The following is an 18,018-nucleotide window of genomic DNA, read 5'->3' on the forward strand; positions in this document are numbered from 1 at the left end:
CAGTGTATGTACACAAATCTGTGAAGGTGGCAGGACAAGATGATAAAGCTGTTAAAAAGCAGGTGGGACCCTGGGCTTTATAAATAGAGGAATAGAGTACACATGCAAGGAACCACTGATCAGGCTTCAACAGGTAACTCCAGTAATATGTTCAATTCTGGGCTCCACACTTTAGCAAGGATGTCAAGGCCTTAGAAAGGGTGCAGAAGAGATTGACTAGAATAGTTCCGGGGATGAGGGACTTCAGTTCTGTGAATAGACTGCAGAAGCTGGGGTTGCTCTCCTTAGAGCAGAGGAGGTTAAATGGAGATTTGATAGAGGTGTTCAAAATCACAAGGGGTTTTAATGGAGTAAATGAGGAGAAACAGTTCCAGTGGCAGAAGGATCAGTAACCAGAGGACACAGCTTTAAGGTGATTGGCAAAAGAACCAGAGGTGAGATGGACATTTGCGCAGCGAGTTGTTGTGATCTGGAACGCGCTGCCTGAAAGGCTGGTGGAAGCAGATTCAACAGTAGCTCTCAAAAGAGTATTGGATAAATCCTTGAAAGGAAAAACATTTCAGGGCTATGGGGAAAGAGCAGGGAGTTGGACAAATTTGATAGCTCTGTGCTGTATCATTCCATCATTCTATGATTCTATATTGCCTATATTCTAAAAATAAGTTATTCTTCCTACATTACAACAGTGATGGTCTCTCACAGGTCGGGGCCATAAAAGGAACATTGAGTGGTGGCCCCTGGACAGCGTGGCAGGGTACCACTTCAAGGTACAGTGTGAGCTGGTGCAGGGGGGTGACAGCAGCAAAGCGCGACATCATCAAGGTCCAGGTCGGTGATTGGAGTGTGGGCAGGTACTGCAGGAGCAGCGAGGTCAGGGCGAAGGAGCGACGAGAGATTGCAGAGGAACGTGATCGGGCCCAGGAGAGGCGTGAGTTTGGGGCTAGAAGAGGCGAGGGTCCAGGGGCAACACGGGCCAGCCCACACTGCGATATGTGTGCACACTAGGTCCGTGCAGCAGAGCAAGTCTCCAGTCGTCCTGGGTAATCCTTGCCACTGGACCAAGACCTAGCTCTGTCAAGCCACCACACATTAAAAAAATTCACGCACAGGCATCTTCCACCCTTCAACATGCAGTTCAGGACCTGGAATATTAGGTCCTTCATTGAAACACCTGTGAACTTATCCCTGTGTGGAAGCAAGTCATCCTCGCTTCGAGGGGCTGCCTACGATGATGATGACAACAGTGACTACACTCCAAAAGTACTTCATTGGCTGTAAAGCACTTTGAGGCGTCCAGTGATCGTGAAAGGTGCTATATAAATCCAAGACTTTCAAGTATTTCTTAGACACGGAGTTAAACACTTGACGTTTATTAAAAGTTAAATGTTACAGGCTCAAGACCAACATCAACATTATAAAGGATGCTTTGGCGCAGAAAATACTCACATTACAATTGTCTGAGTTCCAAAATCCAATTATCTCCCTTCTTCATCTACCAACTTCACATTACACATTTGCCATTTTTATATCTTTTGAACTACATTATTTCACATAAGCTTGATGAACTTTTGCACAAGTTTTCACCAGCCACTATCAGGAGCTACCTGCTGTTTTAAACATTTCTCTCTAACTGATGTCCTCAGACGAACAGACTGGTTTTTATGCATAGAATGATTATTATGGTCAGTTCCAGATAACATAAGCTGCAAATGTAGCTGTCAGCTGTGGCTCAGTGGGCAGCACTCACAACTCTAGTTTAGAAGATTGTGGGCTTACGTCCTACTACAGACACTTGAGCACATAATCCAAGCTGACACTTCTGAAGGAGTGCTGCACTGTCAGAGGTGCTGACTTTTGGATCAGACATTTGCCCTTTCAGGTGAACATAACAGATCCCACAGCACTATTCAAAGATGAGCAGTGAAGTTCTCCCCAGTGTCCTAGCCAATATTTATCCTTCAACATCTCAAAAACAGATTATCTGGGCATTATCATATTACTGTTTGTGGGAGCTTGCTGTGCACAATTTGGCTGCTGCATTTCCTGCATTACAACAGTGAGTATGCTCCAAAAGTACCTCATTGGCTGTAAAGTGATTTGGGATGTCCGATGGTCATCAAAGGCAGTGCAAGTCTGTGCTTGTTCAAATCCAGCCTGTGGGGGAGGTTGGTTTATCAAGGTCTGAAAAACAGCCGGACAGGATTAGATTTCCTTTTCACTGCACGTGCTAGAGTTATCTCCCGCAGCATTACTCACAGTAACTGTTTGAGAAGGACCTGAGGTTTATCAAAGTTATACCAGTGCACTATTCAACATAACTAAATCGAACTGTTTCGGAGCAGAATCAAGCTTGGGTCAGTCCGTGTTGAATTGGGGATTTTTGGTGTGCAGGTAACTTTGTGAATGACAAAGGGCTTATCAGTCTGGGCTCTAGATCAGACGCACACAGCATTACATAACTGGCTTTTCACTTTACATGGTTCTGAAACCTTGTCTTGCATGTGATGTTGGAGTGTTGATATCCCCTTTTAAATCTGCTACAATTAGATGGACTGTTCTTTCCTGAGTCTCACTACAGCAGTGACTGGCAAAACCTGGTTTGTGTTTTTCTTTGGGCTAATTAATGTTCTGCGGTGATGCTGGAGAATTCCAGGAACTAGGAAGCTGCATGTCACTAGACATGTCTGAACCACCTTTAAATCCCAGATATCATCAAAACTGTATCGTTGGTCTCTCTTTGGAAAACCTGCTTTTTCACCGTTTTTGAAATAAAAGTCTTTACCTGCTGAAACAAAAGAATGCGATCTCTGATTAGTCTTTTTCTTCTTCTTCGGCAGTCTCTCGGAGTTGAGGGTGACTTGCTTCCACACTAAGATGAGTTCTCAGGTGACTAATGAGACCAATGTGGGACCTACAGTCTCTGTCACAGGTGGGGCAGTTGGTGGTTGGAGGGACGGGTGGGGTGCTTGGGTTGTCGTACACTCCTTCCGCTGTTTGTACTTGGTTTCCACGTGCTCCCGGCAACGAGACTTGAGGTGTTCGGCACCTTCCCGGATGCTTCTCCTCCACTTTGATCAGTCTTGGGCCAGGGATTCCCAAGAGTCGGTGGGGATGTTACATTGTTTTCAAGGCGGTTTTGAGGGTGTAAACAGGGGCTCATTCACAAATACACAGAACTGGATCATTTACAAGCCCCACATCGGGTGTGTTGGCGTGAAGTGCGATGGATTTTAGCAGTATGTACTTTGTTTAAAGCCAAACATTAGAGGTGCATTGTACAGCATCAGCAAATTGGGGCTTAGAGGGTTAAATTAAGAGCACAGGTTGCATAAACTTGGCTTTTGTGTTGCCGTGAGTTTTGACGATTGAGCAGGTCAGCTGATGGAGGTATTTAACATGTTAAAAGGGATTTGATAGGGTGGATACAGAGAAACTATTTCCTCTGGTGGAAGAATCATTGAAAATTAGAGCCAGGCAATTCAGGAGTGAAGCTATGGAAGGACTTCTTCACTTAAAGATAGTAAAGAATTCTCATCCTTGTTTACAAATCCCTTCATGGCCTCGCCCCTCCCTATCTCTGTAATCCCCTCCAGGCCCACAACCCCCCGAGATATCTGCGCTCCTCTAATTCTGCCCTCCTGAGCATCCCTGATTATAATCGCTCCACCATCGATGGCCGTGCCTTCTGTTGCCTGGGCCCCAAACTCTGGAACTCCCTCCCTAAACCTCTCTGCCTCTCTACCTTCCTTTCCTCCTTCAAGATGCTCCTTAAAACCGACCTCTTTGACCAAGCTTTTGGTCTACTTATGCGGCTCGATGTCAAATTTTTACCTCATAACACTCCTGTGAAATGCCTGGGGATGTTTCACTACGTTTAAGGCGCTATATAAATACAAGTTGTTGTTGTTGTTGTTGTAGAAATCTGGAACTCTCTCTCCCAAAAGGCTGTGGATGCTGGGCGATAGTTGGAGCTTTCAAGACTAAGCTTATTTGCTGGGTAAGGCTGTCATGGGATTTGGAGCAAAGGCGGGAAAATGGAGGTGAGGGACAGATCAGCCGTGATCTGATTGAATTGTGAAACAGGATCTAGGGGGTGAATGGCCTCCTCCTGTTCCTGTGTAACAGGCTCGAGGGGCTGAATAGCCTCCTCCTGTTCCTGTGTAACAGGCTCGAGGGGCTGAATGGTCTCCTCCTGTTCCTGTGTAACAGGCTCGAGGGGCTGAATGGTCTCCACCTGTTCCTGTGTAACAGGCTCGAGGGGCTGAATGGTCTCCTCCTGTTCCTGTGTAACAGGCTCAAGGGGCTGAATGGGCCTCCTCCTGTTCCTGTGGAACAGGCTTGGGGGCTGAGTGGCCGCCTCCTATTGCTGTGTAACAGGCTCGAGTAGTTGAATGGCCTCCTCCTGTTCCTGTGTAACATTAATGACTTAGATGAAGTTTGCAGATGACACTAAGCTGGGTGGCAGTGTGAGCTGTGAGGAGGATGCTAAGAGGCTGCAGGGTGTCTTGGACAGGTTAGGTGAGTGGGCAAACACATGGCAGATGCAGTATAATGTGGATAAATGTGAGGTTATCCATTTTGGGGGCAAAAACACAAAGGCAAGAAAATTATCTGAATGGCGGCAGATTAGGAAAAGGGGAGGTGAAATGAGACCTGGGTGTCATGGTACATCAGTCATTGAAAGTTGCCATACAGGTACAGCAGGCGGTGAAGAAGGCAAATGGTATGTTGGCCTTCATAGCTAGGGGGTTTGAGTATAGGAGCAGGGAGGTCTTACTGCAGTTGTACAGGGCCTTAGCGTGGCCTCACCTGGAATATTGTGTTCAGTTTTGGGCTCCTAACCTGAGGAAGGATGTTCTTGCTATTGAGGGAGTGCAGCAAAGGTCCACCAGACTGATTGCCGGGATGGCAGGACTGACATAGGAGGAGAGACTGGATCGACTGGGCCTATATTCACTGGAGTTTAGAAGGATGAGAGGGGATCTCATAGAAACATATAAGATTCTGACAGGACTGGACAGGTTAGATGCAGGAAGAATGTTCCCGATGTTGGGGGAGTCCAGAACCAGGGAACACAGTCTAAGGATAAGGGGTAGGCCATTTAGGACTGAGATGAGGAGAAACTTCTTCACTCAGAGAGTTGTTGACCTGTGGAATTCCCTACTGCAGAGAGTTGTTGATGACAGTTCGTTGGATATATTCAAGAGGGAGTTAGATATGGCCCTTACACCTAAAGGGATCAAGGGGTATGGAGAGAAAGCAGGAAAGGGAATGATCAGCCATGATCTTATTGAATGGTGGTGCAGGCATGAAGGACCGAATGGCCTACTCCTGCACCTATTTTCTATGTTTCTAACAGGCTCGAGGGGCTGAATGGCTTCCTCCTGTTCCTGTGTAACAGGCTCGAGGGGCTAAATGGCCTCCTCCTGTTCCTGTGTAACAGACTCGAGGGCTGAATGGCCGCCTCCTGTTCCTATGTAACAGGCTCGAGGGGCTGAATTGCTTCTTCCTGTTCCTGTGTAACAGGCTCGAGTGGTTATATGGCCTCCTCCTGTTCCTAATGTAACAGGCTCGAGGTGCTGAATAGCGTCCTCCTCTTCCTGTGTAACAGACTTGAGGGGCTGAATGGGCCTCCTCGTGTTGCTGTGTAACAGACTTGAGGGGCTGAATGGCCTCCTCCTGTTCCTAGTGTAACAGGCTCGAGGGGCTGAATGGCCTCCTCCTGTTGCTAATGTTCCCAATTGCCAGCCTGGTTTGTTGTGTGTTGGTCCCTGTAACTTGGAAAAGGTAAACTGGCAGGATGTGGATGCATTGTGTGTGGCAGTGATAGGGTTAGTCTATTCCCTCTCTCTCTCTCTCTCTCTTTCTGTCTGTCTCTCAGTCCCTCCCTCTCCCCCTGTTCCCTTGTGTGTGGGTCTGTGCTGCTTTTATTTCCAATCTCACTGGCTGCCTGCCTGGCCCGGACCATGTGATGATGTCTCTTTAAATCCATCAAGTGCTGGAGCAAAGTCGGGCGGGTTTGGAGTTCGGCTGCTGCTCCTGCCCGGTCTCTGGGTCTGATGGGCAGCCTGCACTGATCGGACACACCCCGCGGGCTCCTGCCCGTCCCCATCACAGGGTCTGCCGACACGGGGTTGCGGTGAGAAGGAATGCAGCGCCGGGATTTCAGGCTCCTAAGCACCGCCTTATTCCTTTACCTTTTAGAAGCAAACGGTGGCATCAGGTGGGTGTTTGCAAACCTGGGCAGCGAGAGGTTTCCAGCATGATGTGAAGTTCACCGTCTAATCTCTGTTTGTACATAATCCTTGAAGCTTCGCTTAATGTGATGTAGTGCTGGTTTGTAATAAGCAGTGCGGATGTGTTTCACCCCAAATATTCCATGTGTTTTTTCTCAAAGCAGAGCGAGTTGTGGCGGTGCATCTCAGTATTGTTATATTTATTGTGTATTGTGACTGATGGGCAGGTACAGAGTGTGTGGGACTAGACACATTGTCAATGACCGGGGGACGAAGTTGTCTGTTCCCAAACCAGTGACCAGTGACTGAGAGCAACTCACACAATCCGGCTCCAGAATCCGACTCCACGCTCCACAATCCGACTCCACAATCCGGCTCCACAATCTACAATCTGGCTCCATAATCCGACTCCACAATTCGGCTCCGTAATCCACAATCCGACTCACACAATCCGACTCTCTCTCTTAGGCAGTCCCTTGTATTCCACACTAACACAAGTTCTCAGGTGACTAATGAGACCAATGTGTGACCTACAGTCTCTGTCACAGGTGGGGCAGACAGTGGTTGGAGGGACGGGTGGGTGAGGGGCTTGGTTTGCCACATGCTACTTCCGCTGTTTGCGCTAGGTCTCCGCGTGCTCCCGGCGAAGAGACCCTCAGTGTTCAGCGCCTTCCCGGATGCTCTTCCACCACTTTGAGCGGACTTGGGCCAGGGATTCCCAGGTGTCGGTGGGGATTTTGCACTTTTTCAAGGAGGCTTTGAGGGTGTCCTTGAAACGTTTCCTCTGCCCACCTGGGGCTCGCTTGCCATGTCGGAGCTCCGAGTAGAGCGCTTGCTTTGGGAGTCCACTATCGGACATGCGGACAATGTGACCCGCCCAATGGAGCTGGTCGAGTGTGGTCAATGCTTCGATGCTGGGGATGTTGGCCTCAGCGAGAACACTGATGATGGTGCGTCTGTCCTGCCAATGGATTTGCAGGATCTTGCAGAGCCATCGTTAGTGGTACTTCTCCAGTGATTTGAGGTGTCTGCTGTACATAGTCCACATGTCTCTGAGCCATATAGGAGGATGGGTATCACCACTGCTCTGTAGAACAGTGGTGCCGAGTGCCGGGTCCTGGTCTTCAAACAATCTTTGCCTCCGGTGACCGAAGGCTGCAGTGCCATACTGAAGGCGGTGTTGGGCCTCGTCATCGATGCCTGTCCTTGCTGACAGTAGGCTCTCGAGGTATGGTAAATGGTCCACGTTGTTCAAGGCTTCGTCATGGATCTTGATAATCGGGGGGGGCATTGCTTTGTGGTGGGGGTAGGTTGGTAAAGAACCTTTGCCTTATGGATGTTTAGTGTAAGGCCCAGACTCTAATATGCCTCGGTGATGGTGTTGACAATGGTTTGGATTTTGACCTCCGAGTGTGCGCAGACGCAAATGTCATCTGCATACTGTAATTCAATGTCAGAGATGGGATTATGTGTGAGTCGAGTAGATTACAGGGAGTTTATTGAGGGTGAGATGGAGCATTACACCAAGGAAGATCGAGAAGAGCGTTGATACGATAACACAGCCCTGCTTGACCCCGGTCTGAACGTGTATTGAGTCTGTGGTGGATCCATTGGTCAGGATCACGGCTTGCATGTCATTGTGGAGCAGGTGGAGGATGGTGCCGAACTTTTGAGGCCAGTCGAATTTGAGGAGGACGCTCCATAGTCCCTCCCGGTTGACAGTGTCGAAGGCATTTGTGAGGTCAAAGAAGGCCATGTACAGGGGTTGGTGCTGCTCCCTATATTTTTAATGGATTTGGCTCATGGTGAAGATCATGTCCATTGTGCCTCTCTGTTCTTGGCCCTCAGTGGGGTAGGACCTTGGGTGCTTGGATTGTAGATGGCCTTGACTGCACTAAAGAATCTATGCACGTTGTGATTGTCGGCTAGTTGCTGGATCTCCTGCGCTTTCTCCACCCATCATCTGTTCTTTAGGTCACAAGTTTTTTGTTAGACCTCGGCCTTCAGTAGTCTGTATATCTGATTTTTTGCTCTCGAGTTGTGATGTTTCCAATTCAAGAATGCCTTGTGTTTGCGGTTTATTAGCTCCTGGATCTCCTGGTCATTCTCACCGAACACACACGACCCAGACACAGGACCCAGACACAGGACCCAGACACAGGACCCAGACACACCACCCAAACACAGATCCACATACACGACACACACACGGCCCACACACCACCCACACACAGATCCACACACACAACCCACACACAACCCACATTGCAGGCCCAGGGATCTCCTCACTCCAGGCCCAGAGATCTCCTCACTGCAGCCTGTCTTAGCTAAATCCGGATGGACCACCCAGTATCGACCTCGGCACCAGCTATGGACACGACAATGACACACCCAGCCCAGTCGATCCTGAAAAGCCCTCCTCACTAACATCTGGGGACTTGTGCCACAATTGGGAGAGTTGTCCCACAGACTGGTTAAGCAACAGCCTGACATCGTCAGACTCACAGAATCACACCTTTCAGCTAATGTCCCAGACTCCCCCATCACCATCCCCGGGTATGTCCTGCTGTCCCATCGTCAGGACAGACCCACCAGGTGTGGTGACACAGTGGTGTACAGTCAGGAGGCAGTGGCTCTGGGCCTCAACATTGACTCCGGACCCCATGAAGTCTCATGGCTTCAGGTCAAGCATGGGCAAGGAAACCTCCTGCTGATTACCACCGACCACCCCTCCCTCAGCTGATCAATCAGTACTCCTCCATGTTGAACACCACTTGGAAGAAGTACTGAGGGTAGCAAGGGCACAGAATGTACTCTGGGTGGAGGACTTCAATGTCCATCACCAAGAGCTGCTCGGTAGCACCACTACTGACCGAGCTGGCCGAGCCCTGAAGGACATAGCTGCCAGACTGGGCCTGCGGCAGGTGGTGAAAGAACCAACAGGGGGAAAAATCTACTTGACCTCGTCCTCACCAATCTACCTGTCGCAGATGCATCTGTCTATGACAGTATCGGTAGCAGTGACCACCGCACAGTCCTTGTGGAGATGAAGTCCTGTCTTCACACTGAGGACACCCTCCCTCGTGTTGTGTGGCACTACCACCGTGCTAAATGGGATAGATTCAGAACAGATCTAGCAGCTCAAAACTGGGCATCCATGAAGCACTGTGGGCCATCAGCAGCAGCAGAATTGTATTCCACCATAATCTGTAAACTCATGGCCCGACATATCCCTCACTCTACCATTATCATCAAGCCAGGGGACCAACCCTGGTTCCATGAGGAGTACAGAAGAGCATGCCAGGAGCAACACCAGGTGTACTTAAAAATGAGGTGCCAACCTGGGGAAGCTGCAACACAGGACTACATGCATGCTAAACAGCAGGAGCAACATGTTATTGATAGAGCTAAGCGATCACACAATCAACGGGTCAAATCAAAGCTCTGCAGTCCTGCCACATCCAGCCGTGAATGCAAAAGACACAGCTGAAGCGTTTAGTAAAGGGTGGTTTTCAGGGGGTCAGCTTTCCCTTCTGACCTTATATGAGCGGTTCCGAATCGCTCCCACACACTTGGATCTGGACACTGGAATTATGAAGGGACTGTGACAGACTTGGACAGATTTCAAGGTAGGAAGAAGGTATGGCTTTATTGTGTCTAAAAAGAAGTAAAAGACACACCTTTAAAACACACACAGAATATGAATACCAGTACACACTGAGGGGTACAACATATTGAATAAAATGTCCAATTACAGACTGTGGGGAAAAGAATACAGCTTAAACTCTAAATGGGGTAAAGAGGAAAATGCAAATACATTTACACAAGTTATCCCAGCCTCCCCCCTCCCAATTCCCCTAACTAACTAAGTTATAGATCTGGGGGTTCAGGGGTTATGCTCACCAATCCCTTTTGACAGTTGCCGGTGAATCACGGTTTCGGGGTTCACTGCACTTAGCCTTCTAGGCGAGCCGTACCCCGGTCGGAGGAGAGGACTTCGGACTGCGTAGTCTTCGGTTGGGGTGCGTCCGTTGATGCAGTAAGTTGCGTTTTGGATGTATGGGGTAAGTACCCACTTTCTTTGGTTAGGAATAGTTTTAGTTAGTCCTTTTTGGTAATTTCTCCCCTGTTGGGTCATTCAGAAGTAGATTGTAGAGTGGTTGTCAATTTGGTTGCTGACAACCTTCCGTTTCGTGGGCCTCGTGCTCGGTCAGTTCTTGATGAGTTCTGATAGTTTCTTTCACTATTCCATTTCTTCACTCCCCAGCTCCGGCTGCTTGTGTCTGTGTCTGTGTTCGAGTCTGTGCCTTTTCCTGGTAAAACTGGGAATAGATATACCCCAAAAAGGTTTCCTTATCTCCCACCAAATCTGGCCCAGCTCTTTGTTTCCCAGCCCAACTAACTGAAACTTGATTGAGTGGTTTTAATCTGGCGGTAATAGGCTTTATGAAGTTGGTGAGCTCTCGTCCATTGTGCTAGTCTGGCCTGAGTCAGATATTTCTATGCCTGTTGAAAAGGTGTTGGAATATGTATGTGACATTTGGGTCCTCTGGGTGGGGTGATAATGTTTCTTCCATGGTCGATTGTTTAAATGCTAATGTTTTCTAGGGGCAAGTTTCAAGGGTAAACAGTTCCCAGACAATTTGATTAGCTCCAATGTTCAAACTGGCCCTTCAGAGATTGACCCCACCCCTTTTCTTGCAGACCCAACATTCATCTTTTAAAAATCCCAAATTCAATTAAAATTCGTAGTTTCTTGCATGTGCACTTTAGGATTTCAAACTCTCTGGTAGATAGTTCCAAATTAAATTCCCTTTCCTATGAGTCCAAACACTGGGGGGCAGTTGAGCGTCTCCATGAATGCATCCCCTTTTATCCCCTGCAGGTGTCGTCTGCCCCTTTAAAACTCATTTGTGTCCCAAAGTTTTTCCTTCCATTTTACAAGTCCAGAAACGGATTCTTCTCCTCTGCAGGGGAAAGGTACCAGGAATCTTTGCAAAATATTGGTAAATTCTACACTCCCCCCTGTGTTACCATACTACTTATGGTATCATCTTCCAGGTGAGCAAAGTTCCTGACTCCCAAGAGATAACCTTCCCCGTAAATTAACTAAACTAATACCCAAAATATGCATTACACTTGTGCAACATCACCACAGATACACACTTTTCCCTTTACAGGTACAAACTTTTTACATTTACACCCTCCCAGCTTGGAGGGGGGGGTTCAATCACTACAATTGCATTTCAGCACAGCATGAAGGCAACGTACAACCACATTACAGAAGGAAGAACATAGATTAAAATTAAACATCAGTTGGTTTCCTGAGGTTTGTCCATCACCCGGTAATGTCTGGATCGGCGCTTGGGAACTGCTCTCAGGCTGGCTGACACACAAGACAAAACTCAAAACAATCACCTGAACATTACTGCAACATTACCTTCAATTCTCAACTAAACCTTAAAATGTAAAATGGTGCAGTCAGCTGCCTTAAACTAAAAATTAGAGCTGTGTACAACCGCCACCCGTCTCCGGGTGGCCTGGTTAATCCCTGTCAGGTCCATACCTTGTGCGGCCTGATAGCCGCCTGGATGCTAGGGTTTCCCCGCAGCCGGTGAGCTAGAGACCCTTGTCTCTGGGACAGCTCGTTGCTACTGCTCCTGTGAGTCCCTCACCGCTGGAGGCGGCTGGCTGGGGATCCCTACTCTGAGCAGCCCCTGTACTTCTGACCTTTGGCCTTCCCTGTTGGGCTGCCGTTCTCCTAGGGTAGAATCGCTGAGGCTCAGCTGCCGGTGACCATGGTATCTTTGGCCGTGGTGTATGGAGGGTCCTTCTCAGGGCTTGGGTTACTGGGGGTGCGTCCGAATCCCAAATGATGGGTGGGATAGCCCCTCCAGTACTGCAATTCACCGCCCCTATGGGCACGGTTTGTGAGCCTGCCACATTGCCTGTGGGCCTTCCACTGTTGGGGGCGGCCAACGGAGGGTCCCTGTCCTGAGGACGGTTCACCCCTCCCGGCTGCCCTCTGTGGTTGGCTGACCCTGGGTTGTACAGCTTGCACTGGTTGATGTGGAACCACTTAGTACGGCGGGGCAGCTTTATGGCATAGACCATCGGGCTTGCCTTGTCCACAATGCTGTATGGCCCCCTTATATAATGCTTCAAAAACCCCGACCCGAGCATAGTTCCTCACCATGACCTGGTCCCCTATCTCCCATTCATGGTGTTTGCTGGGTTCTAGCAGCAATCGGTTCCCCTGATGCTGTCTGCCCATGTTACTAGCAGCCTGCCAGTGAATCTGTCTGAGGTGTTCAAACAGGTTCCTGATAAACCGGTCCTGGTTCACCTCTCTGAGCTGACCTTCTGTGAGCACCGGGGCTAGGACATGGGTGGGGGTCCGCATGATCGGCCAGTCATGAGCTCGTATGGGGAATACCTGGTGCTCTTTGACTGGCTGGCTCGGATCCCCATTAGGACCAACGGTAAGACCTCCACCCACTTTTGGGGTGAGTCTCCCATCTCTTTCTGCAGCCTTTCTTTAATGGTGCGGTTTAAACGCTCCACAATAGCCGATGACTGTGGATTGTGGGCAACGTGCCATTTCCCCTCAATGCTGAGCACCTTAAGGGTTGCCTGCATTACCTAACCCGGTGAAATGGCTCCCCTGGTCCGACTCCACATACTGTGGGAGTCCCCACTGGGAGAACACTTCCCTCACTAGAATCTTAGCTGGCAATAGTGCGGTGGCTGTTCGGCAGGAGAATGCTTCAACCCATTTTGAGAACACGTCCACCAGGACTAAGCAGTATTTGTAGCCTCCCTGGCGGTGGGTAGGGGCCCGATGTAGTCAATTTGGATTGACTGCCATGGTCCCTCTACCCTCCTGACGTGTCCTAGGGACACCTTCCTTTTCTGGGAGTCAGGGTTGTTCGCAGCACACACCAGGCAGTTCGCACAGAACTCGCGGACGTCCTCCCTGAGTCGCGGCCACCATCCTGCCTGTTCCACCCATTGCCAGGTGGTCTCAGGCCCGGGGTGTCCCGCTCCTGGACCCTCATGGGCCAGTTTTAGGAATTCCCTCTGGTGCTGCGGCACGACCCATTGTCCCTCTTTGAACAGAAGGCCTTCCTTAACGGTAATGGCTGCTGTGCCGTACGGACCTTCTACTCTCTCTCCTCTAGCTAGCGCATTCAGGACAGCTTTCAGGACCGGGTCCTGTGCCTGAACTGCTTTTAAGTCCGGGGCCAAAGCTATCCCTGTGTTCTCCGCTGCCCTGTTCTTATTCTTGACCGCTGCTATGCGGCCGGTGTCATAGGCGTCCCAGAACTATCCCCTGCGAGCACCTTCTTTGGCCAGTTTGTCAGCCTGTTGGTTTCCCTCTGCACGTGGTTCGGTTTTTGAATGGGCCTTCACCTTATATATGTAGACCTTCCCCTCTTCCCTCACCGCTGTCATGATTTTTTCCAGCAGGGGCTTGATTGCCAGGGGTCTCCCGTCAGCGGACGTGTATCCGCGAAGTGACCAGATAGCCAGGTACTCCATACATAAATTGCAGGTGAACATACTGTCCAAGCAAATTGTGTATGGGGTAGAGAATTCCTCGGGGTGGGTCACCACGTACATTACGGCGGACAGTTCAGCATGCTGGGCGCTCATTGTGCTGGGGAGCTTGATTGCCAGGGCAATACCTGCCCTTGGGTCATAGACTCCGCACCCAGTGAATCGCTCGCCAGCAGATACCGTGCTGGACCTGTCCACGTAGATGTCCCGGCCTGTCGGGTGTAACCCAGCCCGAAACATAGAAACATAGAAAATAGGTGCAGGAGTAGGCCATTCGGCCCTTCGAGCCTGCACCGCCATTCAATAAGATCATGGCTAATCATTCCTTCAGTACCCCTTTCCTGCTTTCTCTCCATACCCCTTGATCCCCTTAACCGTAAGGGCCATATCTAACTCCCTCTTGAATATATCCAGTGAACTGGCATCAACAACTCTCTGCGGCAGGGAATTCCACAGGTTAACAACTCATCTCAGTCCTAAATGGCCTGCCCCTTATCCGAAGACTGTGTCACCTGGTTCTGGACTTCCCCAACATCGGGAACATTCTTCCTGCATCTAGCCTATCTAGTCCAGTCAGAATCTTATATGTTTCTATGAGATCCCCTCTCATCCTTCTAAACTCCAGTGAATAAAGGCCCAGTTGATCCAGTCTCTCCTCATATGACAGCCCAGCCATCCCTGGAATCAGTCTGGTGAAACTTCGCTGCACTCCCTCAATAGCCAGAACGTCCTTCCTCAGATTAGGAGACCAAAACTGAACACAAGATTCCAGGTGGGGCCTCACCAAGGCCCTGTACAACTGCAGCAAGACTTCCCTGCTCAGATATTCAAATCCCCTAGCTATGAAGGCCAACATACCATTTGCCTTCTTCACCGCCTGCTGTACCTACATGCCAACTTTCAATGACTGATGTACTATGACACCCAGATCTCGCTGCACCTCCTATTTTCCTAATCTGCCACCATTCAGATAATATTCTGCCTTCGTGTTTTTGCCCCCAAAGTGGATAACCTCACATTTATCCACATTATACTACATCTGCCATGTATTTTCCCACTCGCCTAACCTGTCCAAGTCACCCTGCAGCCTCTTATTGTCCTCCTCACAGATCACACCGCCACCAAGTTTAGTGTCATCTGCAAACTTGGAGATATTACATTCAATTCCATCATCTAAATCGTTAATATATATTGTAAAGAGCTGGGGTCCCAGCACTGAGCCCTGCGGCACTCCACTAGTCACTGCCTGCCATTCTGAAAAGGATCCGTTAATTCCGACTCTCTGCTTCCTGTCTGCCAACCAGTTCTCTATCCACATCAGCACATTACCCCCAATACCATGTGCTTTGATTTTGCACACCAATCTCTTGTGTGGGACCTTGTCAAAAGCCTTTTGAAAGTCCAAATACACCACATCCACTGGTTCTCCCTTGTCCACCCTACTAGTTACATCCTCAAAAAATTCCAGAAGATTTGTCAAGCATGATTTCCCTTTCATAAATCCATGCTGACTTGGACCAATCCTATCACTGCTCTCCAAATGCGCTGCTATTTCATCCTTAATGATCGATTCCAACATTTTCGCTACCACCGATGTCAGGCTAACTGGTCTGTAATTAACCGTCTTCTCTCTCCCTCCTTTTTTAAAAAGTGGTGTTACATTAGCAACCCTCCAGTCCAAAGGAACTGATCCAGAGTCGATAGACTATTGGAAAATTATCACCAATGCATCCACTATTTCTAGGGCCACTTCCTTAAGTACTCTGGGATGTAGACTATCAGGTCCTGGGGATTTATCAGCCTTCAACCCCGTCAATTTCCCTAACACAATTTCCCGCCTAATAAGGATATCCTTCAGTTCCTCCTTCTCACTAGTCCTTCGGACCCCTAGTACATCGGGAAGGTTATTTGTGTCTTCCTTTGTGAAGACAGAACCAAAGTACTTGTTCAATTGGTCTGCCATTTCTTTGTTCCCCATTATAAATTCACCCGAATCCGACTGCAAGGGACCTACGCTGGTCTTCACCAGTCTTTTTCTCTTCACATATGTATAGAAGCTTTTGCAGTCATTTTTTATGTTTCCGGCAAGCTTCCTCTCGTACTCTATTTTCCCCCTCTTAATTAAACCCTTTGTCTCCTCTGCTGCATCCTAAATTTCTCCCAGTCCTCCGGTTTTCAACTTTTTCTGGCAAATTTGTATGCCTCTTCCTTGCATTTAACACTATCCTTAATTTCCCTTGTTAGCCACGGTTGAGCCACCTTCCCCGTTTTATTTTTACTCCAGACAGGGATGTACAATTGTTGAAGTTCGTCCATGTGATCTATAAATGTTTGCCATTGCCGATCCACCGTCAACCCTTTAAGTATCATTTGCCAGTCCAATCTCGCCAATTCGCGCCTCATACCATCAAAGTTACCTTTCTTTAAGTTCAGGACCCTAGTTTCTGAATTAACTTTGTCACTCTCCATCTTAATAAAGAATTCTACCATATTATGGTCACTCTTCCCCAAGGGGCCTCACACAACAAGATTGCTAATTAGTCCCTTCTCATTACACATTACCCAGTCTAGGATGGCCAGCTCTCTGCTTGGTTCCTCGACATATTGGTCCAGAAATCCATCCCTAATACACTCCAGGAAATCCTCCTCCACCGCATTGCTACCAGTTTGGTTAGCCCAATCAATATGTAGATTAAAGTCGCCCATGATAACTGCTGTACCTTTATTGCACACATCCCTTATTTGTTGTTTGATGCTGTCCCCAACCTCACGACTAGTATTTGGTGGCCTGTACACAACTCCCACTCGTGTTTTCTGCCCTTTGGTATTCTGTAGCCCCACCCATTACGATTCCACATCATCCAAGCTAATGTCCTTCCTTACAATTGCATTAATTTCTTCTGTAACCAGCAACACCACCCCGCCTCCTTTTCCTTTCTGTCTATCCTTCCTAAATGCTGAATACCCCTGGATGTTAAGTTCGCAGCCTTGGTCACACTGGAGCCATGTTTCCATGATGCCAATCACATCATACCCGTTAACTGCTATCTGCGCAGTTAATTCGTCCACCTTATTCCGAATACTCCTCGCATTGAGGGACAGAGACTTCAGGCTTGTCTTTTTAACACACTTTGACCCTTTAGAATTCTGCTGTAAAGTGGCTCTTTTTGTTTTTTGCCTTGGGTTTCTCTGCCCTCCACTTTTACTATTCTCCTTTCTATCTTTTGCTTCTGTCTCCATTTTATTCCCCTCTGTCTCCCTGCATAGATTCCCATGTTCACCTCTCATACCCCTTCTATGGAGCACCTGTGGGCTTTCCCTGGGTAGACTTGGTTGACTGCGAGCCTTCTACTCTGAGGTCCATCTGGGATAGGAGTAGGGTCCAGCGAGCAATGCGGGCACTGCTCACCATACCATCCTTAATCCTCCCATCTAGGAGCATTTGAGTAGGTGTGTGGTGGGTTAGGAGTGTTAGAGGAGATCCCCACATGAAGATCAAGGATCTTTTCACTGCCCAATGTGTGGCTAGGAGGTGTCTCTCACAGTTGGAGTACCCCTTCTCTACATCTGTGAGGATCCTGGAGGAGTAAACCACCGGTCTCAGCTGGCTGTGCCGCTCTTGAAGCAGCACTGAGCTCAAACTGTCCCCGCTGGCTGCCACCTCCAGGAAAAACTCCTTTCCTACATCTATCGCTGCTAAGACTGGCGCAGTCTGCAGATCCTTCTTGAGCTGATTAAATGCTGCTTCGCAACCCTCCTCCCAGTCCCACTCTACTCCCTTGTGTAGGAGCCTGAGCAGAGGGGCTGCGGTGGCTGCATAATCCTCAATAAAATCTCTGCAGTACCCGGTGAGTCCTCAAAAGCATCTTACCCCTGTCACTATGTTGGGGGCTGGTAACTCATGTACTGCCTCCCTTCTAGCCTTGTCGATGGCCCTTTCCCTAGCGCGCACAGTCAGCCTCAGGAATTTTACTTCCTTCTGGCCGATCTGTGCCTTCTTGGGGTTTACTTTAAACCCTTCTTCTTTTAGCAGCTCCAGCTGCTTGGCCAGCAGTGGGCCATGCTCCTCCCCCTGATCGGTGAACAGAAGCAGGTCATCCACATACTGTACCAGCTGCTGGGGTCTGCTAAAGCCGTTTAAACAGTTCGCCATGCATTGGTGAAAAATGCTAGGGCTATTGTGGAAGCCTTGGGGAAGACAGTTCCACGTATATTGTTGGCC

General features: G+C 48.9%; 1 protein-coding gene across 1 annotated transcript in view; it reads left to right on the plus strand.

The window, feature by feature from the left end:
- glra4a (glycine receptor, alpha 4a) overlaps positions 1-18,018 on the plus strand; it is a 284,892-nt gene that overhangs the window by 68,502 nt on the left and 198,372 nt on the right. Inside the window, exon 3 of the mRNA XM_070884005.1 lies at positions 11,122-11,216. Coding sequence (XP_070740106.1) covers positions 11,122-11,216 — 95 coding nt within the window. The remainder of the gene's footprint in view (positions 1-11,121; positions 11,217-18,018) is intronic.

The sequence above is a fragment of the Pristiophorus japonicus genome, chromosome 6, assembly GCF_044704955.1.
Source record: "Pristiophorus japonicus isolate sPriJap1 chromosome 6, sPriJap1.hap1, whole genome shotgun sequence".
NCBI lineage: Eukaryota > Metazoa > Chordata > Chondrichthyes > Pristiophoridae > Pristiophorus > Pristiophorus japonicus.